Below are 27,855 nucleotides of genomic sequence, written 5' to 3' on the forward strand. Positions count from 1 at the left end.
ACCAAGGCTACGATTGGTCCCTCCGCGATAAGGTTTTAATTTTGAATTTTCCTTTATGGCAAGGGAGAGGCCTCTGACGTGACTCCATCGTATCCCCGGACTCTTAAGACTAGTAAGTGCAGGGTTATCTTCCTACGTTACCTGGGCTCGCTTCTCCTGCAGCTAGGTCTGTTGCTGCTGGCGTTCGTAACGGTTTGCAGAGGTGGGAACTTTGGCTGGACTCAGAGAGGAGATGAATCGGAAAAGAGGAGGGTTAAGGATGGGTAAGAAGTGCTCCACCTGACTCGGCTCTAATCAGAGTTATATTTAATTAACGCTCTGCAAAACTATGTTTTGGAGCAAAGTATCCGCCTTCCTTTAGCACATTCCTGTGCATGTATTTGCTGCTCAAAATGTGGTTCGCGGACCAACTGCTTGTGCATCACTTGGGTTCTTATTTAAAATGCAGATTATCTGGCTCCACCCAGACCTACTGAATCAGAATATACATTTTAACAAGACCTCCGATTCCTATGCACTTTGAGAAAGTACATTTTTTGACAAGGAGTAATACGGTGTTCCTCGATATAGTCTTAATATCGCCCTATGTTCTGTGAGAGTATCGGCTTTAAAAGTGTGACCTGTTTTCTATGTGCTTAGTACTGTGCTGGGCTAAGCTTTAGGGAGCCGCAGCCTCTTTAGAAAAACAAGACTGGAGCTAACAAATAGCAATGCTGCACAACATAAATAAGCAAGTACCAAAAATAGCCCTGTGGCTTCTCAAGAGGAATCAATTGAACTGATAATGGAAAGTGATTGACTAAAAGTTGTTTGTGGGAATGTAAACACATTTTTCCTTTAAAATGTGTTTTAGTAAGATGTTAAAGAAACGCAATTGTCATTTTTAAACCGAACGAAGGGCTCCTGTGTCTGCAGCGCAGAAAGCCAAAAAGCTCCTGTGTCTGCAGAGCAGAAAGCCAAACTGTGACTGGGAGAGTTTGCCGCTAAGTAAGGTTTTTATTATAGGAAGCCAAGCATGGAAGTGGGAGACAAGTCTCAGATTCACTCCAACTTGGTCTCTGAGTTCTGGGTTTTTAAGGGGAAGAACAAAGGAGCTGAGATTAATCATCTTAATTGTCTGCAGTCTAGGGGTCTTGAATCCAGTGGTCTGTGGTCCCTGGGGTCTGTATCAATATAATCGGTAAAAGTCATTTTACCCTGGAAGATAATTCAGAACAGCAGATGAACAGTGGTGTTTATCTAAAAGTTGTGCCTCAAGGAACCTGACTTTCATTACTTATTGTTGGGCTAGACCAAAAGAGAAACAAGAAAAAGAACAAAAAACCCGGCATTTGTTTTCATTATAAATTAGACATAGGACTTTATTTCAATTTCCATTGCTGCCATGCTTTAAAAGTACCCCCAGACCAAAAGCATTTTTTTGTATCACAGGGTGGAGTTTTAGTAGCAGTGCCTGCTCTTGTGGCGGAGAAGGCAATGGCAACCCACTCCAGTACTCTTGCCTGGAAAATCCCAGGGTTGGCGGAGCCTGGTGGGCTGGCGTCTGTGGGATCGCACAGAGTCGTACACGACTGAAGCGACTTTCTAGCAGCCTTAGCAGCTCTTGTGGAAGAGTGTAATTCTCTCTCTACTATTGATTCCATCTTTGTACTGGAAATACTTTTGGACCCATCCTTTAACCATATGAAGGTGGTATGATTTGAAGAACTAAAAAACTCCTTCACCAAGAGATTTTTCAGAATTGTATTAAAGTGTATTCTTAATCAAAATAGAAAACACTTGCTAGATAGCACATAGCAGGATTTCTTCCATTCATTTATTGAATGCAACATTACTTAATGCCTGCTATACTTTAAATCCCGAGGAAAGAGATGAATAAAATTTATCCTACCCTTGAAATATCTCACAGTCCAGTGGGGTGACAAACGTGTAAGCAAAAACTACAGTGTTATGTAATAAATGTCATAATAAGGGTGTGTAAAAAGGAGTGCTATGGAGGCACAAAAGAGATGATGTAAACATCCAGTAAACATTCCATAAGGACAGGAAATGTTGGTCTTCCTCACAATTGTATCCCCTACCTACCACAGGACCTAGTGGATCATAAACAGTCATATATCATGCACCTAGATACACCAACTGTTATTTTTCTGTATAGGGGTGTGTGTGTAATATATAAAAATTACATAAATTATGTATAAATACATGGTTAGATGGGGCTTCCCAGGTGGCACTAATGGTGAAGAAGCCACCTGCCAATGCGGGAGACATAAGAGAAGCAGGTTTGATCCCTGGGTCAGGAAGATCTGGAGGAGGGCATGGCAACCCACTCCAGTGTTACTGCCTACAGAATCCCATGGACAGAGAAGCCTGGCAGGCTACGGTTCATAGGGTCGAAAAGAGTTGGACACAACTGAAGCAGCTTGGCACACGTGCACGTGGTTATATATATGTATTATATAGCATACATTATACATTACACATATACCCCTATAAAGAGAAATAGCTAACCAATAACAATTGGTGAATCTATGTGAGTGATATGAATGTTAATTATGCTGTTCTTATAAATTTTCTCAAGGTTTGAAATTTTTCAAAGTTGAGAGTAGAGGAGGGCTTCCCAGGTGGCTCAGTAGTAAAGAATCCACCTGCCAATGTAGGAGACACGGGTTCAATCTCTAATTGGGAAGAACCCACATGCCAAGGAGCAACTGAATCCGTGCACCACAACTATTGAGCCTGTGCTCTAGAGCCCGGGAGCAGCAACTACTGAGCCCACGTGCTGTAGCCACTGAAGCCCATGTGCCTAGAACCTGTGCTCTGCAACAAGAGAAGCCACCAAAATGAGACGCCCTCACACTCAACTCAAAAGTAGCCCCTGCTCTCTGTAACTAGAGAAAAGCCTATGCAGCAACAAAGACCCAGTACAAGCAAAAAAAAAGAGTAGGGGAAAATAGACTATATCAAAAGACAAAAACAAGGGAGAGCCCAGGGAATAGTGACGTCAACTGAAGACAGAAGACAGAAAGGGGAGTGATGGTAAGGAGAAGGGACAGGACGACTTAGAGAAATAATTCTGATTCGTGTATAGAATACTTTTTTAATATAGTCTATTCTATAATGGAATATTCTTATTTCTTCACTTTTTTTTTATTATGTTGTGGTACAGGCTTTTTTTTTTAATTGACCCTAAATTCTTTTCAAAGCAAAGTAAGTAAAATGGAAGTGTATTTTTCAATTTAAAAAAAATAAGAAAAATGCTTTGAGTCATCATGAAAGAATGAGTTTCTATCTAGTGTTAGCAGTTGGAATCCCACCTAATCTATCAAAAAGAATTTGTAAGTCTCATTACCCTTTTGGAAAAGGGACAGTACATGTCTCATCTAGATAAAGATTGCTATATACTCTATTAATTGAACAGTTATCCTCTACAGAGTATCTAAAGCTTTTAATAAAGTAATGATAGTAAAAGAAACCTTAGCTTGCTCAATCCTCTGTCCTAATTGAGGTGAGAATTCATTATCTTTTAATTTTGGAAAAGCTATGATGATTTTTTAATACAGTTAATCTAGAAAATATCTCAGACTGGATCTCTCTATCCTGACAGATAAGACATAGTCTTTTAATTCTCTACTTGTGTCAATTACTATATTTAGTTAGAAGGCTATTAGATAGTAATAATGACCCAGGGCCCAGGACACACACATACAGAAGAGATAAGAGAAAATATTATTTCATTCCTAGATTTTTTTTTCATCAAAAAATAATTTCCCAAATGATATACATTGGAATATGTAGAATTCTTTAGAAATCTGAATGCATAGGCACTGGAACAACCACCAGGAAATGGCTAGAAAGAGATGACCCACTCTCAGAAGGGTGCTGTTTTTCCAGCTAATAGTATATGCCAAAGGTTAACTGTCCAATACTACTTCAAGGCTTATTAGAAAGAAACACACAAACAAGAAATAGTAGTCCTCTGAGTCCTCTGTCTATAATCTTGGTTCCCATTTGCCCAAAGGCAACATTATCCACTTTTGTGATTGTTTTCTGGTGTTTACCTCCATGTTTCTAAGTAATATGTTTATAATATTGTACTGTTTCTTTTTCCCCTCAAAGTTAAACTCTGTATAAATTTAGAGAACTGCTAATTTCTACTTTCTTCTGTCTTCCCAATATACCTGTGTCATAATTTTTGGCTGTCATTTGTGTCAAGAGTGTTCTGCTTATGTGTTCCTCTAAGAGTTTTATAGTATCCTATGTCATAATTTTTAATTAAATACTCAATGTTTATACTATAAAATATTGTGTAACAGCTGATCATTACATGTTAACTATGATTTCATTTATTTTCTTATACAACTTTTTCCTAGACATTGTTTATATATTTATTTTTTTAAGCACTTCTCAGTAACCTGGCCAAACTTTACAGAAAAATAATAAACTCCACTCAAAATATTCAAATGCACTAGGTAATTTATCTATTTCCTTTTTTTTTTCCCTGCTGAAGCCCTCTGTTACACTTGCTTATTTTACTAGGTCTTATGAGCTAAGAATGGTTTTTACAATTTGTAGTAGGTGGGAAAAAAATCAAAAGAAGAATAATACTTTGTGATATATGAAAACTCTATGAAATTCAAATTTCAATAGCCATAAATAACATTTACTGGATTACAGCCACAGTCATTGTCCATGGCTGTTTTGACGCAGAGTTGAGTGATTGTAGCAGAGATCAGATGCCTTGTAAAGCCTAAAATATTTATTATCTAGCCCTTCACAGGAAAGGTTCGCTGACCCCTGCCCTGGGCCCGCTACAAAACTGTCTTCCAAGGACTTATGGTCACCATTATCCTGGAAATTCCCATTATTATCTCACTTCTGTTCTCACACTTGACTGAAATTTTGGCCAGGTATGGGATTGTAAACATTCTCCGTCAGAATTGCAGGGTGGCTGTTATAGATGTCATTCTATTCTCAGTCCTCTGTATCTAGGCTGTGTTACCTCTGGAAGCTTTTAGAATATCCTCTTTGCTTCTGGTGTTCTAAATGATGGCATGCCTCAATGTGCATCTTTATTCAAATTATGCTGAATAATTTCAGTATAATTTCAATCTGGAAATTCAAGTTCTTCAGTTCTGGGGAATATTTTTGTATTGTTTATTTGATAAAATTCTCTCCATTTTTTTCTGTTCTCATCTAAAACTTTAATCTTCAAACTGTTCTGTTACATTTTTTAAATTTCTACTATTTTTAATTTTAAAAACTTTCTTTTCCTTTTTCAAGAATGCAAGATCTCGATTTTTTTTTGGCCTTGATCCTTTTTTAAATTTATTTTTAATTGATTGATGATTGCTTTACAATACTGGTTTGATATCTGTCATGTATCAACATGAATTAGCCATAGGTGTACATGTGTCCCTTCCCTCTAGGTTGTTACAGAGCCCCAGTTTCAGTTCCCTGAGTCATACAGCAAATTTCCTTTGGCTGTGTATTTTACATATGTTAGTATATATGCTTCCATACTACTCTCTCCATTCATCTCACCCTCTCCTTCCTTTCCCCCATCCTTATCCATATCGTTTTCTGAAGTTTTTTAATTTTTTTTTCAAGTTTTCTTCTACTTTCTACATTCTTTCCATTTCCCTCTCTGTTTATTTTGGTCTCTATTCTTCATATTTAAGACTCATCCTAAAATGATTGATGATGTTGGCTATTATATGTCAAAGGAAGACACAAAAAAGATAGTTGGTTGGCAGCTCAAAGTAGCGGATGTGGATATTGTCAAGCTAAAGCCAGTTTCCCTGGAGAGAATCTAGTCTCCTTCAGGAGGAGTGAGAAGTGTGGGGTTTTGAGGCCAGGAATTAAATTTGGGTGGCTTGTATTTGGGGAGCTGAGCTGAGGAAGGGAATTGAGTGTCTCACTTTTCAGTTCAGGACCATCCCCTGTCTTCTGAATAGTGACATAGACATGACCCTGCTATGCCTAGTGACCCAAATTCAGCAACTCTAACTTCTCCAGAGAATAGACCTCCATAAAATGAAAACCAGGACACTGCCTGGCTGCATGGACTGGAGGGAAGATGTCAAAGGCCTATCCAGTCGTTAAGATTTTCAATTAATCCAATTAAGCCAACACAAACCTTCAAAGGGACTTGGTGCTTTCAAGTCTGAAACTTCTCCAAGTTCTGGGATTTGTCTTGCTTCCTGTTGGCTTCTCTACCATCCAGTCAAGCCTCAGCTTTCCTCTGTTCTGCCAAGTCAGTTACCACTGTTCCATTTTCCAGGATTCAGTTCACATGTATCATCTATTATAGTATCTGTTCCTATTCTTTGTCCTATGAGTTTATGCCTTTTTTATTCCTTTACTGTCTTTTTCATGATGTTTCAGAAGGGAGTACACCTTTTCTTATCAATTTTATATAGCCAATTGATTCTCACAAAATGCTATTATTGATTTTTTTTATAGACTTCATTTGTAACCAACCTATGGTTGCAGTCTATGAACAAGCTTAGTCCTGATATGAATCTTGGTTAATATTTTCATTTACTCTGTGAAGTAAGACAAATGTGAAACACAAAGATTTATGTTGGAACTTCATTTCAGTAAGCGATTTCTGCTAAATAATCATTTTCAAATACTGGAGTAATACTCCTCAATTTTTCCGCTGTTCAAAATGTAATGACTACAGACAAGATATACTCTTAAGTTTAATCTGCCCTATTAACATTTTTTATCACTTTTTTTACTCGTTTATTTATTTATTTATTGGCCATGTTGCACATGTTGTACATGTTGCACAGCATATGGGATGTTAGTTCCCTGACCTGGCATCAAACCCATACCCCCTGCATTGGAACACAGTCCTAAACACTGGACTGCCAGGGAAGTCCTCATCACTTTCTCAAAAGTGAACAAAAATAATAAATCAAGCCCTAATTTGTAGGGGTTTGTGTTTGGTTTTTGGTTTTTGTTTTTTTTTTGACCCTGAAGCTTGAGGGATCTTAGTTCCCCTCCCAGGTATCAAAGCCATGCTCCCTACAGTGGAAATGTGGAATCCTAACCACTGGGCTGCCAGGGGATTCCCAAATTTGTAGTGTTTTATAATAGGGATTCCCTGGTGACTCAGATGGTAAAGCATCTGCCTGTCAATGCAGGAGATGGATGTTTGATCCCTGGGTTGGGAAGATCCCTTGGAGAAGGAAATGGCAACCCACTCCAGTACTCTTGCCTAGAAAATTCCAAGGATGGAGGAGCCTGGTGGGCTACAGTCCATGGGGTTGCAAAGAGTCGGACATGACTGAGTAACTTCACTTCCCTTTTTATAATAGCTATGGTATAAAATCTCCCATCATGGCCAGTTTTTAAGTTTCCAGTGTGAAGTCCTTGAATGTGGCATTGGGAGGAAATGAGCAGTAATATATCTAAAGCATTTTCACTGTATAGAGAAAATAAGGTAAAAACTTTAAGAGCGTACATATTACTAAAACCTTTATGGAATGCTGAGTTTTGTATACTTATAAATACCTTTTAAAATCTAAAGTACCTAAAATCTGAATTTAATTATAAGTTTATATAATTTAAATGGCAGATTTAACAACTGGCTCACAGACTTCCTAAAAATGTAACAGTAAGTACCGATCCCAGCACGTCATTAAAGCACAGGTTGAGGTAGAGAGTCAATCCACCAAGTTTAACCAGAATGTCCAGCTCCTTTTAAAGTCTGTTTTCATAACTGAGGGATTGGTGAATATAGGAAAAAGGGAAGCAGGAGGCCAGTTCTCTTTGTCAGTCTGATCCCTAACAAAAGACGTCAAGGCAAGAGAGGGAACAGCAACAGAGGAGGAGGGCTGTGAAGGAGCTGCTGAAAGACAGTGAGGGGAGGTTACTATGGAAATCTCAGAGCCAGGGGAATCCCAGTCAGTGAACTCTGTGCCTTGGATAGAGGTTTCTTCATGAAATAGTCTTGGCCATGGATTTGATGAGGTTTAACTTCTTTTCTAGCAACCATAAGTTTTTTGTTGCTTCCTGAGGCTTTCCTAAATATCTTCATTCAGAGTATTTTTGCTTTACGTTTTTTTTTTTTTTTAATCAATCTTAGACATCCCTTGTGTTTAACAATCCCTGTTTAGCCTTCCTTCATTACTTCAGTGGAAAGGAAAAGTGATACAATAAATGTGAAATCAGCTATCTTGAGGTATGTCTCCCAAGCCTTTCAATTAAGAAAAATGTTGTTAATCTGAGGCCTGGCACTTAGTTAAATAAGATGCTATCGAGAATCTTTACTCCTATAATGGTTGTTGATACACGCTCTGTCACCCACTGCCATGAAGAGTGGCCTCTATAAGTCCAATTTTCTTGGGACTAAAGCATTTCTTAGTCTTGAATACCCACGGTGGGGCTGGGGGAGGTTCTTCAGTCCTTGGAATCTGAGAGCTTAGCAAGCCTAGAGCTGCATACCAAGTGCTGGAGGGTTACAGCGTGAACAAATGTGGAATGAATGTGTATTTTAAAGACCAATTGTTCCTATTCAAATGTAGGTTTGAAGAGAAGGAGGCCCAGCCCTTGAGACCATTTTTAGTTCTGCTGCTTGAATAAGGACATCTTTGTTCCTCAGGTAGCAACAAATAAAACCAGCGAAGCCCTTCTTCACGTCAAGCCAGCTCTGACTTAATTTTCTTCCGAAAAGGATTTGAATTAAAATCTAAATCTACTAGTTAGTGTTTATTTTTTTAATCAATTTTTTGTAGTATAGCTGTTTTACAATGTTGTCTTACTGTGTGCTGTACGGCAGAGTGAATCAGCTATACATATACATATATCCCCTCTTTTTTGGGGTTTCCTTCCCATTTAGGTGACCACAGAGCCTTGAGTAGAGTTCCTTTAGAGTAACTAAAGTTCTCATTAGTTATCAGTTTTATGCATAGTAGTGTATATATGTCAATCCCAATCTCTCAATTCATCTCCCACCCCTCTTTCGCCCCTTGATACCAATATGCTGTGCTGAGAAGTCACCTAAGCTGTATCCAACTCTGTATGACCCTGTGGACTGCAGCCTGCCAGGCTCCTCTGTCCCTGGGATTCTCCAGCCAAGAATACTGGAGTGGGTTTTCATGCCCTCTTCCAGGGGATCTTCCGACTCAGGGATCGAATCTGCATCTCCTGACTTGCAGGCAGATTCTTTACCACTGAGCCACCAGGGGTAACACTCACTGATATCAATATATGAGTGTTTAAAAGTGTTTTAAAATAAATGTTTTGAAACACCCATATCTTAGATTTGGGGTAGTTATTATTATCTTGTATATCACCTGTTCTACTACTGCATCACAGTGTATTAGGACGAACATGGTCTCTGGAAACTTACAGATTTGAACTTAATGCTTTAGTGCATTCCATTGGATAAATCATTTCATCTTTCTAAGCCTCGATTTATTCTGATCTAAATGGTAATGAAAATTCTCTTACTCAGGGAAAATACCTTGCACAACAATGAAGATTCACTGAAAAAGTGTATGTGAAGGTGCCTAAAAGTAAATAAAGTAAAAAGTTAGTTTTGTTTTTCTTTCACTACCAACCCCACCAAGTTCCATGGATGCTCAGTAAATGTTACCAGCAAAGAAATTTACTTCCTTTTTAAAAACTGACACTACCCCACTATTGCCATTTCATCTTCTCTGTTATTGTTACCAAACCAAATTCAGATCCACTTGCCCAACTCAGAGCGCAGCTCATCAACTGACCCTGCATTGTGGTGAAGGAAACTTCAGTGTTTATTGCAGGATACCAAACGAGGAGAAAGGGCAGCTAATGCTCAAAAGATCTGAACTCCTCACTGGCTTTCTGGCAAGGATTTTTTTTTTTTTTTGGTCTTACTGCACATGGCATGTGGGAATTCCCTGACCAGGGAAAAACCACACACCCTGCAGTGCAAAGTCTTTTAACTACTGAACCTCCAGGGAAACCCAGGCAAAGATTTGTAAAGGCAACATTAAAGCTGAGGGTCATAGGGTGCCTGCTCAGCTGGTGGACTTTCTTCTATTTGCTTGGTGGTAAGGTAATAAGGTGATGTTTAGGGAATCTTAATCATCAACATTTATGGTTCTAACCAGTTTGGGGTCTAAGTGCTTGTGGTTAGCATATAGTCACCATCTTTTCCCTGGTTTGGCGGGGTGCAGGGGTGTCCTTAGTTTCTGCAAGACAACACAAAGATATGCATCAGTTGTTATATATATCCCATGAAGAAGAATTAGTTTTGTGACTGTTTTATCTCTGAACTATTGTTTAAGCTCTTATTACTTTTTTTGCTTGACTGCTTTTCCTTTGATTCTGCATTCCCTCACTTCTCTGATTAGTAGCTGTTTGCTCTTTGGAACTTGAGGGACATCTGGGAGACTGAAGCCTTTTTTCTACAAACAAGACAAAGGAGACAAAAAAGGCCTTTTGCATTGGGAAGGCCCTGCAAGGTCCTGCTTGATTCCATTATGAAGAAATTTACTTGACTGAACAAAGAATAGCAAAACAAAACCAAAACAAAATTAGAGTAACATAATGCCAAAGCCAAGGTATCTTCAGAGATAGTTTAGATCTGAGTTTAACTTTTCCCCCAGTTCAGGGTGGTCTCAGGTGGCGGTGGGGTTGCCACAGCCTATGATGACCTGAAGTGGGACCTCAGTTCCCTGACCAAGGACTAAACCTGGGCCGCAGCGCTGGCACTTGTCTGCTTTGAAGAAAGATTTCAGCAAAGAGGTAAAAAGCAGTGAGGCAAGTAACATGCTTATTAGGAGAGAAGATACATGCAGAGAAAGCACAGGCAGGCTCAGAGAGATAGAAAGCTGCACACTTTCGAGGTGGATTAAATTGCTTATACAGGGTCAGTTCTGCCTGGTGTCGTCTGGCCAATCATCTTGCTTTGACTTTGAGTCTCTATTTAGTCTGGTGCAGGGCCCTCCCTTCATTGGAAAAGACCCTGATGCTGGGAAAGATTGAGGACAGGAGAAGGGGAGACAGGATGAGATGGTTGGATGGCATGACTGACTCAATGGACATGAGTTTGAGTAAACTGCAGGAGATAGTGAAGGACAGGGATCCCCTGCCTGCTGCAGTCCATGGGGTCGCAGAGTTGGATACAACTTAGCGACTGAACAGCAACATACAAGGCCCTCCCTTGTATGCATGTGCATCATTTAGCTAAAAAGGATTCCAGTGCAAGAGCCTCTGAGAAGTTACAAATGTGGACTTAGTGCTTTACTGCATTACAGAACATAATATGGTCTGGCTCCCCTTCCCCTGAGGATCTTTTCTGCACATGTATAGCTTAGGAGCCTCCTTGACCTCAAGAATGAGAAATATGTGGTCTCTTTTATCTTTTATCTAAACAGCACTCAACTCTTCCTAGCTCCTGCCATTATCTTGAAACATCTGTCAGGACTTCCCTGGTGACCCAGTGGTTGAGAATCTGTCTTCTAATGCAAGGCACAGAGGTTCAGTCCCTGGTTGGGGAGCTAAGATCTCACATGCTGCAGGGCAACTAAGCCTGCTTGCTGCGAATAGAGACGCCCCCGTGTGCCACAACAAACACCCAGGGCAGCCAAAAAGAAAAGAAAAGTAATATCTGTCAACCAGGGGCAGAGTCCAGCGGCTCAGCCTTGGGTCCCTCTATCTCCTGCTTCAGGCGGACATCTGGATTGCTGGCGGTGATCTGTTTGCTAACCAAGATGGTGGTTACAGGGATGTGTTCATTTTGTGATAATGCATTGACCTCTACAGTCAAAAATTGTATTTTTTTCTGTGTATTATTCTTCAATAAAAAATGTAAATATTTTCTCTACAGAAACCATGCCCAAATTCAAGCAGCGAAGAAGAAAGTTAAAAGCCAAAGCGAAAAGATTATTCAAAAGAAAAGAAGCCTCTCACCTCCAGTCTAAGCTAGTTACACCTCCTCCTCCGCCACCCTCACCAGAAAGGTAAGGCATAATGTGGAACAGACAAAATATTAAAAATCTGATCAGTTTGGGAGCAAGTCACCAGATGTATCAACGAAAAATAGAGAATGCCACTTAATTTGAATTTCAGATAACCAATGAATGATTTTTTTTGTATTGCCCGTGCAACATTTGAAATACACTCAAAAAATTATTTTTTAGTACTTACTCATCCTTTATCTGAAATTAAATTTTAGCTGAGCATCCTGATTTTCATGTGGCAACATGAAGTTTAAGAGTTCAAACGAGGGACTACCCCAGTGGCCCAGTGGCTAGGACTCCAGGGGCCTAGATTCAATCCCTGTTCTGGGAACTAGATCCCACATGTGGCAACTAAGAGTTCACAGGCCACAACTAAAGAACCCACAAACCACGATGAAGAGCTAAGATCCTGTGTGCTGCAGCTAAGACCTGGTGCAGCCGAATAAATAAAAATTAATTATTAAAAAAAAAAGAGTTCAAACGAAGTAAAAAATCTCAAGGAATTGTGTTTGAAGTTTTGTTGTTGTTCTGTTGCTAAGTCCTTCACCATCTTCCAGAGTCTGCTCAAACTGATATCCACTGAGTAGGTAGGTGATGCCATCCAACCATCTCACCCTCTGTCGTCCCCTTCTCCTCCTGCCCTCAATCTTTCCCAGAATCAGGGTCTTTTCTAATGAGCTGGCTCTTTGTACAGTAACTATTTTCTACTTTCCTACTCAGTTGTATAAATCTGGTAACTAAGTGATAAAAGAGGGGTATACAGCTGGAACTTAAACCTTCGTTTTGGTAAAGTTCAGTTGTTTATTCTCTGGGACTCAGGGCTTAAATGTGTTATTAAAAGAGACTCTGATGTCTAAAAACTCTAGGGTGGTGGTTTTCACAATAACATACTTTATACACTTTGTTTTTAAAGGTCTCTTTACAGAAAAAATTTTGAAACAGACTCAAAAAATCAGTAACCATGATACCATCCTTGATTCCTTTCTTTCCTGAATGTTGCAAAAGTCCCCCAACTGGCCTTCCTATTCTGCCCTTGCTCCCTCTGCAGTGTATTTCAACACAGCATTCAAAGTGAGCCTACTAAAATCATGTCATATTGGTCTTCTACAATGAAAGTTCTTTGTATAATCCACAAGGCCTTTATGGTCTGGTTCACATTATCCATTAATCCTCTTCCCTCCTTCTTTCTATCCTAGTCATCCAGCCTCCTTGCTACTCCTCAAACACCTCAGACAGGCACCCACCCCAGGGCCTTTGCACTTACTGTTACCCTTGTCTGGAATGGTCTTTTCCCCAAATATTTGCTTTGCTAGTTTATTCCGTTGAGGTTTGCTCTCAAAAGCCATCTTCTCAGTGAGACATTCTATGATTACCCTATTGAAATGTTCACCTCCAGGCAACATTTCACATTCCTGCTATCTTGCTTTATCTTTTTCTCCTTAGCATTGTTCACTATCTGAATTCAGTTCAGTTGCTCACTCGTGTCTCACTCTTTGTGACCCCCTGAACTGCAGCATGCCAGGCCTCCCTGTCCATCACCAACTCCCAGAGCTTGCTCAAACTCATGTACATTGAGTAAGTGATGCCATCCAACTGTCTCATCCTCTGTCATCCCCTTCTCCTCCTGCCTTCAATCTTTCCCAGCATCAGGGTCTTTTCCAATGAGTCAGTTCTTTGCATCAGGTAGCCAGAGTATAGGAGCTTCAGCTTCAGCATCAGTCCTTCTGATGAATATTCAGGACTGATTTCCTTTAGGATGCACTGGTTTGACCTTCTTGCAGTCCAAGGGACTCTCAAGAGTCTTCTCCAACACCACAGTTCAGAAGCATGAATTCTTTGGCACTCAGCTTTCTTTATACTCCAACTCTCACATCCATACAGGACTACTGGTAAAGCCATAGTTTTGACTAGATGGACCTTTGCTGGCAAAATAATGTCTCTGCTTTTTGGCATGCTGTCTAGGTTGGTCATAACTTTTCTTCCAAGGAACAAATGTCTTTTAATTTCACGGCTGCAGTCACCATTTGCAGTGATTTTGGAGCCCAAAAAATTAAAGTCTGTCAATGTTTCCATTGTTTCCCCATCTATTTTCATGAAGTGATGGGACAAGATGCCATGATCTTAGTTTTCTGAATGTTGAGTTTTAAGCGAACTTTTTCACTCTCCTCTTTCACTTTCATTGAGAGGCTTTTTAGTTCTTCTTTGCTTTCTGCCATAAGGGTGGTGTCATCTGTGTATCTGAGGTTATTTATATTTTAGCCGGCGATCTTGATTCCAGCTTGTGCTTCATCCAGCCTGGCATTTTTCATGATGTACTCTGCATATATGTTAAATAAGCAGGGTGACAATATACAGCGTTGACATACTCCTTTTCCTATTTGGAACGACTCTGTTGTTCCATGTCCAGTTCTAACTGTTGCTTCCTGATCTGCATACAGATTTCTCAGGAGGCAGGTAAGGTGGTCCGGTATTTCCATCTCTTGAAGAATTTCCTACAGTTTATTGTGATCCACACAGTCAAGGGCTTTGGCATAGTCAATAAAGCGGAAGTAGATGTTTTCCTGGAACTCTCTTGCTTTTTTGATGATCCAATGTATGTTAGCAATTTGATCTCTGGTTCCTCTGCCTTTTCTAAATTCAGCTTGAATATCTGGAAGTTCATGGCTCACGTACTGCTGAAGCCTGGCTTGGAGAATTTTGAGCATTACTTTACTATCATGTGAGATGAGTGCAATTGTGCGGTAGTTTGAGCATTCTTTGGCATTGCCTTTCTTTGGGATTGGAATGAAAACTGACCTTTTCCAGTCCTGTGGCCACTGCTGAGTTTTCCAAATTTGCTGGCATATTGAGTGCAGCACTTTCACAGCATCATCTTTTAGGACTTGAAATTGCTCACCTGGGATTCCGTTGCCTCCACTAGCTTTGTTCATAGTGATGCTTCCTAAGGCCCACTTGACTTCACATTCCGGGATGTCTGGCCCTAGGTGAGTGATCACACCATCATGGTTATCTGGGTCACGAAGATCTTTTTTGTACAGTTCTCTTTATTCTTGTTTCCTCTTCTAATATCTTCAGCTTCTGTTAGGTCCATACCATTTCTGTCCTTTATTGAGCCCATCTTTGCATGAAATGTTCCCTTGGTATCTCTAATTTTCTTGAAGAGATCTCTAGTCTTTCCCATTCTGTTGTTTTCCTCTATTTCTTTGCACTGATCGCTGAGGAAGACTTCCTTATCTCTCCTTGCTATTCTTTGGAACTCTGCATTCAGATGCTTATATCTTTCCTTTTCTCCTTTGCTTTTCGCTTCTCTTCTTTTCTCAGCTATTTGTAAGGCCTCCTCAGAAAACCATTTTGCCTTTTTGCATTTCTTTTTCTTGGGTATGGACTTGATCGCTGTCTCCTATACAGTGCCACGAACCTCCTTCTATAGTTCTTTAGGCACTCTGTCTGTTGGATCTAATCCCTTGAATCTATTTGTCACTTCTACTGTATAATTGTAAGGGATTTGATTTAGGTTATACCTGAATGGTCTCGTGGTTTTTCCTACTTTCTTCACTTTAAGTCTGAATTTGGGAATAAGGAGTTCATGATCTGAACCACAGCCAGCTCCTAGTCTTGTTTTTGCTGACTGTATAGAGCTTCTCCATCTTTGGCTGCAAAGAATATAATCAACCTGATTTTGATATTGGCCATCTGGTGATGTCCATGTGTAGAGTCTTCTCTTGTGATGTTGGAAGAGGGTGTTTACTATGACCAATGTGTTCTCTTGGCAAAACTCTGTTAGCCTTTGCCCTGTTTAATTTTGTACTCCAAGGCCAAATTTGCCTGTTACTCCAGGTATCTCTTGACTTCCTACTTTTGCATTCCAGTCCCCTGTAATGAAGAGGACATCTTTTGCATGTGTTTGTTCTAGAAGGTCTTGTAGATCTTCACAGAACCATTCAACTTCAGCTTCTTCAGCATTACTGGTTAGGGCATAGACTTGGATTACTGTGATAGTGAATGGTTTGCCTTGGAAACAAACAGATCATTCTGTCGTTTTTAAGATTGCACCCAAGTACTGCATTTCAGACTCTTTTGTTGACTATGAGGGCTACTCCATTTCTTCTAAGGGATTCTTGCCCACAGAAGTAGATATAATGGTCATCTGAGTTAAATTCACCCATTCCAGTCCATTTTATTTTCCTGATTTCCAAAATGTCAATGTTCACTCTTGCCATCTCCTGTTTGACCACTTCAATTTACCTTGATTCATGGATCATTCATGACAAATATTTATTTAGTGTGTTATTTGATTTATTATCATTTATTTACTCAATAAATATTTGTTATACAAGTCAAACTGGGAATTCTAGAAGTAAATGAAAATTTTGGCTTTTGGTAATCTCTGGTTCCTATGCAGTATTGTTCTGGGGAAAGGAATGGCAAACCACTTCAGTATTCTTGCCTTGAGAACCCCATAAACAGTATGAAAAGGCAAAAAGACAGGACACTGAAAGATGAACTCCCCAGGTCAGTAGGTGCCCAATATGCTACTGGATATCAGTGGAGAAATAACTCCAGAAAGAATGAAGAGATAGAGCCAAAGGAAAAACAATGCCCAGTTATGGATGTTCACTACCTAACAACCCACATATATTTATTTTCTTTTAAACTTTTTTGTTTGTACTTGGATATAGCGGATTAACAGTGTTCTGATAGCTTCCAGGGAATAGTGAAGGGACACAGCCATACATATACATGTACCCATTCTCGCTCACAATCCCCTCCCATCCAGGCTGCCACATCAAGTAGCTTACATATATTTTTCTTTTAGCCCTCTTTGTAAAGCCTATGAAGGCAGGATTTTTGTCTATTTTGTTCATTACTGAATCTATGACACATTTATTTAGTGTGTTATTTGATTTATTACTATTTACTCAATAAATATTTGTTCTACAAGTCAAACTGGGAATTCTAGAAGTAAATGAAAAATTTGACTTTTAGTAATCTCTGCCTCTCAGTCATACTATAAAACTAGCTTGCTATTTAATTCAATTCAGTTCAGTCATTCAGTCGTGTCCAGCTCTTTGCGACCCCATGGACTGCTGCACGCCAGGCTTCCCTGTCCATCACCAACTCCCGGAGCTTGCTCAAACTCATGTACATTAAATTGGTGATGCCATTCAACCATCTCAGCCTCTTTCATTCCCTTCTCCTCCTGCCTTCAGTCTTTTCCATCATCAGGGTCTTTTCCAATGAGTTGGTTCTTTGCATCAGGTGGCCAAAGTATTGAAGTTTCAGCTTCAGCATCAGTCCTTCCAATGAATATTCAGGACTGGTTTCCTTTAGGATGGACTGGTTTGATCTCCCTGCAGTCCAAGGGACTCAAGAGTGTTTTTCAACACCGCAGTTGAAAAGCATCAACTCTTAGGTGCTAAGCTAAGAATTATTTAATTAGAGCCTGTTAATGCCAACTCAGGAGTTTTCCCTTTGTTTGATTTTGCCTTTCCTGCAGAGCGGTTATTCCTTCAACAGATATACCCATTAGCAGAAGCTGGCTAAGACTCTCCTGGAACTTCAGATTTCCAAGTTTTACAAATGCAATAAAGCTTTTGGCAAATAGAGTATGGTCTATATACAGCTGGTGCCAGAGCTGCATGACCCAGGTATGGATTTGACATACCTTTTTTCAGCATTATGGTTTTTCTACACACTTCGTATGTGTGTTCACGTGTGTGTGCTTAGGTCAGTAGACACTCGAGCTTAGCTCACATAATATGAAGTTAGGTGTTTATGTCTGTCTTCACTTTTTTTAATAAAATTTTTATATTGAAATGTAGTTGATTTACAATGTTGTGTTAGCTTAGGTATACGGCAAAGTGATTCAATTACACACACACACATATATATTCTTTTTCACATTATTTTCCATTATAGATCATTAAAAGATATTGAATATAGTTTCCTGTGCTATACAGTAGATCCTTGTTGTTGCCTTCACTTCTATAAAACATACATTGTAGCATTTTCTTTATCATATTAGCATTTTCTTTATCATATTGTCCTTAGCATATTGCTCAACGGAGTCAGACGTCTTTATTTGTGAATTTCAGAGTTTCGAAGTTTTAAAAAACACCATCTTTCCATCCCGTCTCTGCCACCGAGAACTTCGTAGTCTAAAACAACGGTTTTGCGTTTTGGAAAATGAAGTATGCAAGCTCCAGGAAGCACTGAAGGTTAGTGTTATCAAATGAAAAACAAAGCCAGATTTAGGTAAGGGGGCAAGAGCTAGTCCTGCATTGGAACTCCAGTGTGCTTTCATTAGAAGGAAGAGTGGCTACAGGCTCGTGCTAGTTCTGGGCATCTTTGCTGTCAGATTTCTTCCTTAAACTGCAGAGGCTCTGCTCTGCATTGCAGGGGGGCTGACGCCTGCAGGCACCATTGCCTAAGCTCCATGTCACTGGCTCGCTGTATGCACTCATGGGAAACACTGATGAGAGGCTAGAAGGAGCGGGAAAAGTGGAAGTGTTAGTTGCTCAGTCATATCCAACTCTTTGCAGCCCCTGGACCATAGCCCACCGGGCTTCTCTGCCCATGGGATTTTCCAGGCAAGAATGTTGGAGTGGGATGGGTCATCATGTCTTCCTCCAGGGGATCTTCCCAACCCAGAGATCGAACTCACATCTCTTATATCTCCTGCATTGGCAGACAGGTTCTTTACCACTAGTGTCACATATACATGTGTGTGTGTGTGTGTGTGTGTGTGTGTGTGTTAGTCCCCTCAGTCGTATCCAATTCTTGGTGACCCTATGGACTGTAGCCCACCAGGCTCCTCTCTCCATGAAATTCTCCCAGGCAAGAATACTGGAGTGGGTAGCCATTCCTTCTCCAGGGGATCTTCCCGACCCAAGGAAGACGAAGACAGATTATTTTTCCCCTTTGTTCTCTGTGTTGGGCAGTTTCTCCAGCAATGGCTGTCATTGCTGCCTCAGTCACTCCCACTAGGTCAAGTCCACCATATTTCTTGATTCTCTGGGTTAACCTAGCTCCAGAGATCTGTTACACTGCCCTTTCCTTTGACCCTCCAGTCTCAGGGTGTTTATGGCTTTTGTTGTCGCTAATGACTGCACTGCCTCACTGTCCTTGGTGTGCTTCTCAGCTCTTCCATAGTATGGTATAGAAACTCTTCCCCATACTACATGTCCCCTCTTCAAAGAAGGTTTTTTTTTTTTTTTAATTTTTGACTGCACCCTGAGGCATGTGGGATCTTCGTTCCCTGACCAGGAATAGAACTCATGCCCCCTGCATTGGAGGACAAGAGTCTTAAACACTGGGCTGCCAGGGAAGTTCCTGTCACCTCTTTCAAATACTCAGTGTGGTTTCTAACTTCTTGACTGAGATAAGCAGGAAAAAAACTATAGATATCCACTCTCTCCAAACTCCCCTAAGCAAGACCCCTATTCTCAGTGTCTAAAATGTAAAGAATAAACACTGTGCTCATTGTTTTAGAGAGACACTTCTGGGACTATACCTCTACTTCCAGAATTTGTACCTGAAGGTGATCTAGCCTAAAGAGAAAAGGCAAATCACTCCACAACCCGGACCTTAGTTTCTGCATCGATAAAAATGGGGAGGATACCATCTGTCGTGGGCTGAGTGATGGCCCTCCAAAAAGTTGGTCCAAGTCCTGATCCCTGGAAGCCTGTAGATATTATCTTATCCACCAGGGTCTTTGTAGATAGATAATCAAGTGAAGGGTTTTGAGATGAGGAAATCATACTTCATTATCTGGTTGGACCCTCAAGCCAATGACAAGTGTCCTTATAGAAGACACACAGAGTAGAGCACACAGAGGGAAGAGAAGCAACGGGACCACCGAGGGATAGGCTGGTCACAGGGCCTCAACCCGAGACATACCAATAGACTCCGGAAGCTGGAAGAGACAAGAAACAGATTCTTCTCTAGAGCCTTGAGAGGGAATGCACGCCTTGATTTCAGGCTTCCAACCTCCAGGAGTGGGGGAGAATGACTTCTCTTTGTTGTAAACTACCAACTTTGTGATACTTTGTTATAGCAGCCCCTAGGCACTATTCTGCCCTCTTACTTCCGAGGGTCATTGTATTCATTTGCTAGGGCTGCCCTGGCAAAGGAGCACAGGCTGAGTGGCTTATTCTACAAAATTTGTTTTCTCACAATTGTGGAGGCTAGAAGGCTAGGGTCAAGGTGCTGGGAGGGTTGGCTGCTTCTAATGCCTCTCTCCTCTGCTTGTCTTCTGTGTCTTTAGATGGTCTTTTCTCTGTGCCCATGCATCCCTGGTGTCTCTCTTGTGTGTTCAAGTTTTGTCTTTACGTAAGGACACAACTCACACTGGATTAGATCCCATCCTAATGGCCCCCTTATTATTTTTTTTTTAATATTTATTTATTTAGCTGTGCTAGGTCTTAGTTGCGGCATACGGGATCTAGTTTCCTGACCAGGGATTGAACCCCGGCCCCCTGCATTGGAAGTGTGGAGCCTTAGCCACTGGTCCACCAGGGAAGTCCTCCTAATGGCTCCTTTTAATTTAATCACTTCTTTGAAGGCCCTGTCTTCAAATACAGCCACGTATTGGAGTATTAGGGGTTCAGGCTTCAATATATGACTTGTGGTTGGGGGAAGACAATGCAGCCCATTAGAGTCAGGTTGTAACCTTTGACTTTTTTTATCAGTTCCTTGAATAGACTATATTCTTGGCTGCATTAAGTATTTTTCCCTCTGCCAGGAACTCTCTTCCCTCAATCTTTATATCCTTTCTTCACCTGAGAAGCCTAAATTCATCCTTGAGATCATAGCTAAATATTCGTCTCTAGACTTCTAGCTCCAGTGTTCTTGCCTGGAGAATCCCAGGGACGGGGGAGCCTGGTGGGCTGCCGTCTATGGGGTCGCACAGAGTCGGACACGACTGAAGCGACTTAGCAGCAGCAGCAGCAGCAGACTTCTAGCTATTCACGCTCACAGCACACTTCGTGGCTCTTATTTTTCTCTTTTCAAGTAATCATTTATTTATTTATGGCTGTACTGGATCTTCACTGCTGCGAGGACTTTTTCTCTACTTGCAGTGAGCAGGGGCTACTCTCTAGGTGTGGTGCATACGGTTCTCATTGCGATAGCTTGTCTCCTTGCAAGCACAAGTTCTAGGGTTCACAGGCTCGGTGCTTGCGTCTCCCAGACTCTAGAGCATGGGCTCTGTAGTTGTGGCGCAGAAGCTTAATTGCTCTGGGGTATGTGGGATCTTCCCGGATCAAACCTGTGTCTCTTGCATTGGCAGGCAGATTCTTTACCACTGAGCCACCAGCTAAGCCTTGGCTCTTGTTAGAGTATTACTTGGCTTGTTTCGAATGTGTTTTGTGTATGTTTGAGGTCTGTGTTCGTGTTTTGTGTATGTTTGAGGTCTGTGTTCCTCGGCGGACTGTCAGCTAGATGGGGAGACAGACAGGACTCACGTTGTAGCCACAGTGCTGGCATATAGCACACACAGAACAAATAGATGAGTGAGTGAATGAGCTTGTGACAAATGAGAAAATATTGTAGCGCACATGGTGTACAGAGAAGACATTCAACACGTGGCAGCTATCATTTTGATGACTGCTCAAATAAATAAGAACCAAATAAATCTGTTCTTCAGTTGCCAAATGCAATTTTTTTCTTCCAGGCCATCTCAGAAAATTCCTCCTGTACCAGCTGTGGTCAAGCGTGTCACACGGGTGGTGAGCATCCAGACGTGCCCGCCTGTGCTCTAGCCAGCCCTGCAGACTCCGCAGCTCTCCGTCCTCCCTCCCCAGCGCAGCCGGCCAGTCGCCCTCCACCCCCTCTTCCCCCTCCTCCCCCTCCGCCTCCTCTGCCTCCTCCCCCACCACCGACAGCGCCATTGCTGCTCAGAAAACCTGCTCTCACGAAAGCACTTCAGGTAAAAAAAACAGTCTAGTAAAGGTATGTTTTGGTCAGTGGGTAAAGAAGGAGTCAAGCCAGGTGTCTTTTTTAAGGCTGGGCAAAGGGTTTTGACAGGAAGGACTGCCTTTTGTTCTAATTCCGTCTCCTGCTTATGGCAATTATTGTTTTTAAAGACATGGTCCCCTGGGAAATCACAGAAGTTGGAATTAGAAATGAAAGTGCTTTTTTTTTGGAGGATAAATGAATGAAACCCAGCAGGTTGGGAGATTCCTATTGGCTTCTTGGTATACCTTTTTTACCAAAAGGAAAATCTCTCTGGGAAACCAAATTAAAAACAGACTCTTTAGTGAGTGAAGTCAGAACAACAGTAGGCGCAAAAAAGTGCTGTTTGATTCCACTTGTAGGAGGTACCTGCTGCTGCTGCTGCTGCTGCTGCTGCTGCTGCTAAGTCGCTTCAGTCCTAGAATAGTCAAATTCATAGGGTCAGAAAGCAGGAAGGGTGAGGTGGGGAAGGGGAATGGGGACTTACCTTTTTTTGGGGGGGGGGGTAGAAATGGGGATTTAGTGCTTAATGGAGACAGAGTTTCAGTTTAGGAAGGTGAAGAATTCAGGAGATAGATGATGGTCAGTGTTGCACAATATGAATATACTTAGTGCCACTGAACTGTACAGTTAATCATGGCTAAGATAGTATGTTTTATATTATTTAGGATGTGACTTTTATCACAATAAAAAAGCATTTTAAGAAAAAGAACTGGTAGATCCTAAAGTGTAATGCCACTGGATTGGAGAACCAGTCTCCGTTAGAGCTACTTAGCTGCCCACTAACACAGTACTATCTAAAAAGCTGATTGCTTTTTACTGCAGGTACATTTGGTTTAAAATGACTGAATCAAATGCAGAGTCTGCTGCTATAGTTGCCCTAATATATACCTCATCAAGTATATGTTCTTGCTTTCTGGCAAGGGTGTCATTTTCTTAGGTAGTTTAGGCAAAACTTCACGTTCATTAGAGGAACTCTTTCTACGTCTATCTTATCACAGTGATTCCTAAGGAAGATGTGTAGTTGTAGAAAACTAGCCCAGCTCTTACTTAGTTTCAAAGCCTTACATTTTCATTAATATTTCTCAGTAGACTTAGCATCCATAGGTACTGAAAACAGAATTAGTTCTTGGTTGCATGGAAAGAATTTGATTGGCTCCTCTGGGAAGAGTTAATTTTAAAGTAAAAACTAGATTTGGATTTACATTTGACTAGATGTCCTGGTTTCAGTTTGAATTCTAATTTTTCCTTGTATCTTAAGGCTGGACCATTAAAAAAAAATGGACCCATGCAGATAACAGTTAAAGATCTACTGACTGTGAAATTAAAGAAGACACAGAGTTTGGATGAAAGGAGGAAGGTAAGAAATCATTGACCACACATGTGGTCTTTCATTTTTTAACCTGGTTGTCTCTCTCTTTTTTTTTTTTTTTTTAATTTTATTTTATTTTTTAACTTTACAATATTGTATTGGTTTTGCCATATATCCAAATGAATCTGCCACAGGTATACACGTGTTCCCCATCCTGAACCCTCCTCCCTGTCTCTTAATAGAAAATAAGCATTAAAAAAAAAGAAAAGAAGCATAAGTCTTAGATATAAAAGCTGTTCTGAGGAAAGCATTTGATATTTTATTTGAGTAATTTTTGATCTCCTCAACAGAATATATAAATTCCCTAATTATTTAATTCAGCAGTTTTATGGCAACCATTAGCTTGAAAAGGTAGAGATATACTTTGAAGCTTTGGAATAAAAATTGAATAGATATATTTTACACATACTCAGCATTCAAATTTGTTTTGGTATATTTACATTTTGAATGATACTTTTAAATCTGTTTTTAATAATGTCTGATTTTGTGATTAAAGCTTGTACCATCACCAAAGGCACAGAAGGCCCTGGTTACTATCTCTGACCTGCAGCGCGTTACCCTGAAACCAAAGTCCAAAGCGTTATCAACTCGAGTTACAAATGTCTTAATGTAAGGATCTGCACAGAATTACACTCTACTGCTACTTTAAAATAGTCATATTTTGCTTATTTCTAACTCTAAAAATTATATATGATCATATAGGAAAATGGAAATATACAGTGATGTTTAAAGAAAACAAAAATCATCAAATAATCATATCATTGGAGATAGCCACTCTTAACATACTGTTGTTTATCACTCTAGTCTTTTTTTAGGCGTGTACACTATTATTTCTGGTTCATGGTGCTGTTTATTGCAAAATATAAAATATCATCAAGAATTTTCAAATCAGCACAGCTTCAGAAATAATATGAAAACTAGAATGTCTTGGAATCAATGAAATATGTGTATGTAATATACATATTACAGGTATATGTATATGAAATATATATATGTAATATACATATTACAGGTATATGTGTATGAAATATGTATATGTAATATACATATTACAGGTATGTGTGTATGAAATATGTATATGTAATATACATATTACAGGTATATGTGTATGAAATATGTATATGTAATATACATATTACAGGTATATGTGTATGAAATATGTATATTAAATACATATTGCATGAAATATGTATATACATACATACACATGTCTGTACCCATGTGTAATTTATATTGAGTTGGCCAAAAAATTTGTTTGGTTTTTCTGTGCATTGTTACAGAAAAATGTGGATGAATTCTTTGGCCAGCCCAATATATACAAATACAGCTTTTCTCATTACTGTGTCATAAACTTTCCCCTGTCTCATTAAAAATTAGCTTAAAGAATCATGTTGACTTCTTCAATAGATGCAGTTTTTTAATATGTGAACTTCATAGATAAAATCCTTTTTTGAGACGTTTAGGTTGTTTGTGATTTTTTTATTTCTGGAACTCTTCAGTAATCATCCTTGTCCATCATCTGTGTGCATAACTGAGTTTTGCCCTAAGATGGATTCGTACAAGTGTAATTACAACGTCAAAAAAAGTAACTTATTTTTAAAAAATAATAAAATGAAAGCATTAGTTATTCAAGTATTAGATTCTTCTTATTATTAGAATCATTATATCACTTTATGCTCCTATCAGCATCTACAGCTATTTTTTAATGTAACAAACTACTTTCTAAGATGTTGCCACTTTGAAATGATTGCTTTACTTTGAGAAAAATTATACAATCTGGTGAGCTCTAACTTTTGTATTTTTATTTTATCAGTACTCCTGGTAAAAGTCAGTTAGATCTACGGAAACTACTTAGAAAAGTCGATGTGGAGAGGTAATCCATTCTCCTATCTTTATGCTCTCTACATTCATTTGAGAAGTTGGCATAAAACACAGCTCCCCATCTTTTTATTACCTTTGCAGGAGCCCAGGTGGAACCCCACTTACTAATAAAGAAAATGTGGAAACAGGAACTGGGCTGACCCCGGTGATGACCCAGGCCTTGAAGAGAAAATTTCAGGTAAGCCTTTATGAAAAGCATTTGGTTCCTTTTCTTCAAACTCTTTAATTTAGATTCATAATCTAAAGCATCTTTATTAATAATAGTAGTAATTTTAAAACAGTTCCTTATACCAGTCCATCCTAAAGGAAATCAGTGCTGAATATTCATTGGAAGGACTGATGTTGAAGCTGAAACTCCAATACTTTGGCCACCTGATGCAAAGAACTGACTGTTTGGAAAAGACCCTGATGCTGGGAAAGATTGAAGGCGGGAGACGGGGACGACAGGATGAGATAGTTGTATGGCATCACTGACTCAATGGACATGAGTTTGAGGAAACTCCAGGAGTTGGTGATGGACAGGGAGGCCTGGCGTTGCTGTAGTCCATGGGGTTGCAAAGAGTCAGACACGACTGAGGGACAAAACTGAACTGAACTGATGCTTTATAAAGAACTTCATGTTTGCGGTTCATGGAATGCTATGAAATAGCTAAGATTATCATCTCTACTTTAGCAATGAATGTCTGGTTTTATTAATTTCATTCATAACTATTTATTAAGCAGTCCCTATATGCCAGACACTGTGCTGGAATACCAGGGAGATAGTGATAAGCAAAAACAGGCACAGATCTACTGTCTTGGAGCTTTCAGTCTAGTGGGGAAGGTAGACAGTAATCAACAATCACAATTTGTGTAATTTTGCACTGAAGTAAATTCTGTGAAGGAAAGTAACAAGGTTCAGTGAGAATCCTTGGAGCTTGCCAATCAACTTGTCCTGTTGGGCACTGTGTGGCCTTCTTTGCAGGTGAGGCCTGATGCCCCTTTCCTTCAGTAGGAGTCCACTCCCAGATCACATTATGGTGATACCATAAATTGTGAAGGGCAGAGGCCTTATTTAACAACTAAGCCCTTTCCTTCTTTCTCTTATTTTGGCTGTGCCGCTTGTGGGACAGTTCCGCGACCAGGGACTGAACTCAGGCCATGGAAGTGGAAGCACCAAATCCTAACCATGAGGAACTCCGCCCTTCCCTTCTTTGTTCAGCTCTAGGTCTTTTTTGTCCCTGCCCCACCCTATAACTACTCTAGTGGATTGGTTAATGTGGAAGCTTGTAAAAATGTAATGAGCCACAAACCCATGTACTGAGCAACAGCATCAAAAATCACAGATGAGGCTCTTTCCTGGTGGTGCAGTGGATAGGAATCCGCCTGCCAACGCAGGGAACAACTCGGGTTCAATCCCCGGTCCGGGAAGATTCCGCATGCGGAGGAATCACTGAAGGGTGCGCCACAACTACTGAGCCCAAGGTCTAGAGCTAGTGCTCCACAAGAAGAGAAGCCACCACAGTGAGAAGCCCGCACACCCAGTGAAGAGTAGCCCCTGCTGGCCACACCTCGAGAAAACCTGCGCAAAGCAACGAAGACTCAGCTCAGCCAAAAATAAATAGTTTAAAAATATCACAGATGAGACCTTTGCCATATGTTATGCTCTCCAAAATCCACTTAGTAGAGGATGGTGGTGGTTGTTCAGTTGCTAAGCTGTCTCCGACTCGTTGCAACCCCTTGAACTGCAGCACACCAGTCTTCTCTGCCCTTCACTGTCTCCCAGAGTTTGCTCAAACTCAGGTCCATTGAGTCAGTGATGCCATCCTCTGTTGCCCCCTTCTCCTGCCCTCAGTCTTTCCTAGGATCAGGGTCTTTTTCAGTGAGTTGGCTCTTTGCATCAGGTGGCCAAAGATACAGGGTATTTAGTAAAAACTTGTTTTAGACATGGAATAACTTTCCCCACTCCTATTAGTTAGGTTTTGCATTTGACTGTGGGTAAGAGAAGTCTGACTATAGTGGCTTAAGCAAATGGAGGCTTATTTTTCTTTTCTGCATATTGCCTTGGGAAATAGGGAGTGGATACAGGGTATAGCAGCTTCCCCATGTCGTCACCTCTCTTCCAACCTTAATACATGGCTTTTATCCCTACAGTGCAGAACATCTACACTGCCTAAAGCCTCTTGTCTACATTGTAAGCAAGATAAGAAGGGCAAAGATCAAAAAGGTATCCTAGCTAAACTGCCCTTCATCTCTTTAAACAGGTGATATGCAGGAACTTTGATTATATCAGGGAACTTGGAAAAAGTGATTTTTAGAATCTGGCCACATTGCTGCCTTGCATAAAATCTGGGTTCTGATAGCGAGGAAGGAGAGCTATGCTGGCCACAAGAACATAATTCATATTATAATTGGGACTTCTTGTTTTTTTCTTAGCTGGCTCACCCTAGAAGCCCACCTCAAACTCTGCCAGTTTCTACAAGCAGCTTTGATGAACAAAACTGATGCCACCTCTGCCTAACTCCCAGCAATGATCCATAAAATGTACAGATAAAATGACCCCAATCCTTTTGAAGTATAATATGTGTAAATAATTATATTAATATATAATTCATTTGAAGAATTAAAATATGTATGGAGCCCATGCATACTGTAATGAAAAGTGGGAAATAGAATACTTTCTAGTTTACACGATTACTCACAGGA

General features: G+C 40.2%; 1 protein-coding gene across 4 annotated transcripts; it reads left to right on the plus strand.

Moving 5' to 3' along the window:
- On the plus strand, positions 1-27,793 carry PRR11 (proline rich 11). 4 transcript variants are annotated; one of them, XM_027518921.1, is made up of 11 exons: positions 1-112; positions 11,831-11,963; positions 17,461-17,611; positions 18,059-18,181; positions 21,637-21,891; positions 23,179-23,277; positions 23,786-23,898; positions 25,103-25,162; positions 25,252-25,348; positions 27,304-27,376; positions 27,586-27,793. In XM_027518921.1, the coding sequence occupies exons 2-11, from the start codon at positions 11,836-11,838 to the stop codon at positions 27,597-27,599; spliced, it is 1,113 nt and encodes a 370-aa protein (XP_027374722.1). In that variant the 5' UTR covers positions 1-112; positions 11,831-11,835; the 3' UTR covers positions 27,600-27,793. The 4 variants fall into 4 exon arrangements, with proteins under 4 accessions (XP_027374722.1, XP_027374723.1, XP_027374719.1 ...); XM_027518918.1 differs by lacking the exon at positions 1-112 and adding an exon at positions 130-263; XM_027518922.1 differs by lacking the exon at positions 27,304-27,376 and having other exon boundaries at positions 5-112.
- The last annotated feature ends 62 nt before the right edge of the window (positions 27,794-27,855 follow it).

Source organism: Bos indicus x Bos taurus, chromosome 19 (assembly GCF_003369695.1).
Source record: "Bos indicus x Bos taurus breed Angus x Brahman F1 hybrid chromosome 19, Bos_hybrid_MaternalHap_v2.0, whole genome shotgun sequence".
Classification (NCBI taxonomy): Eukaryota; Metazoa; Chordata; class Mammalia; order Artiodactyla; family Bovidae; genus Bos; species Bos indicus x Bos taurus.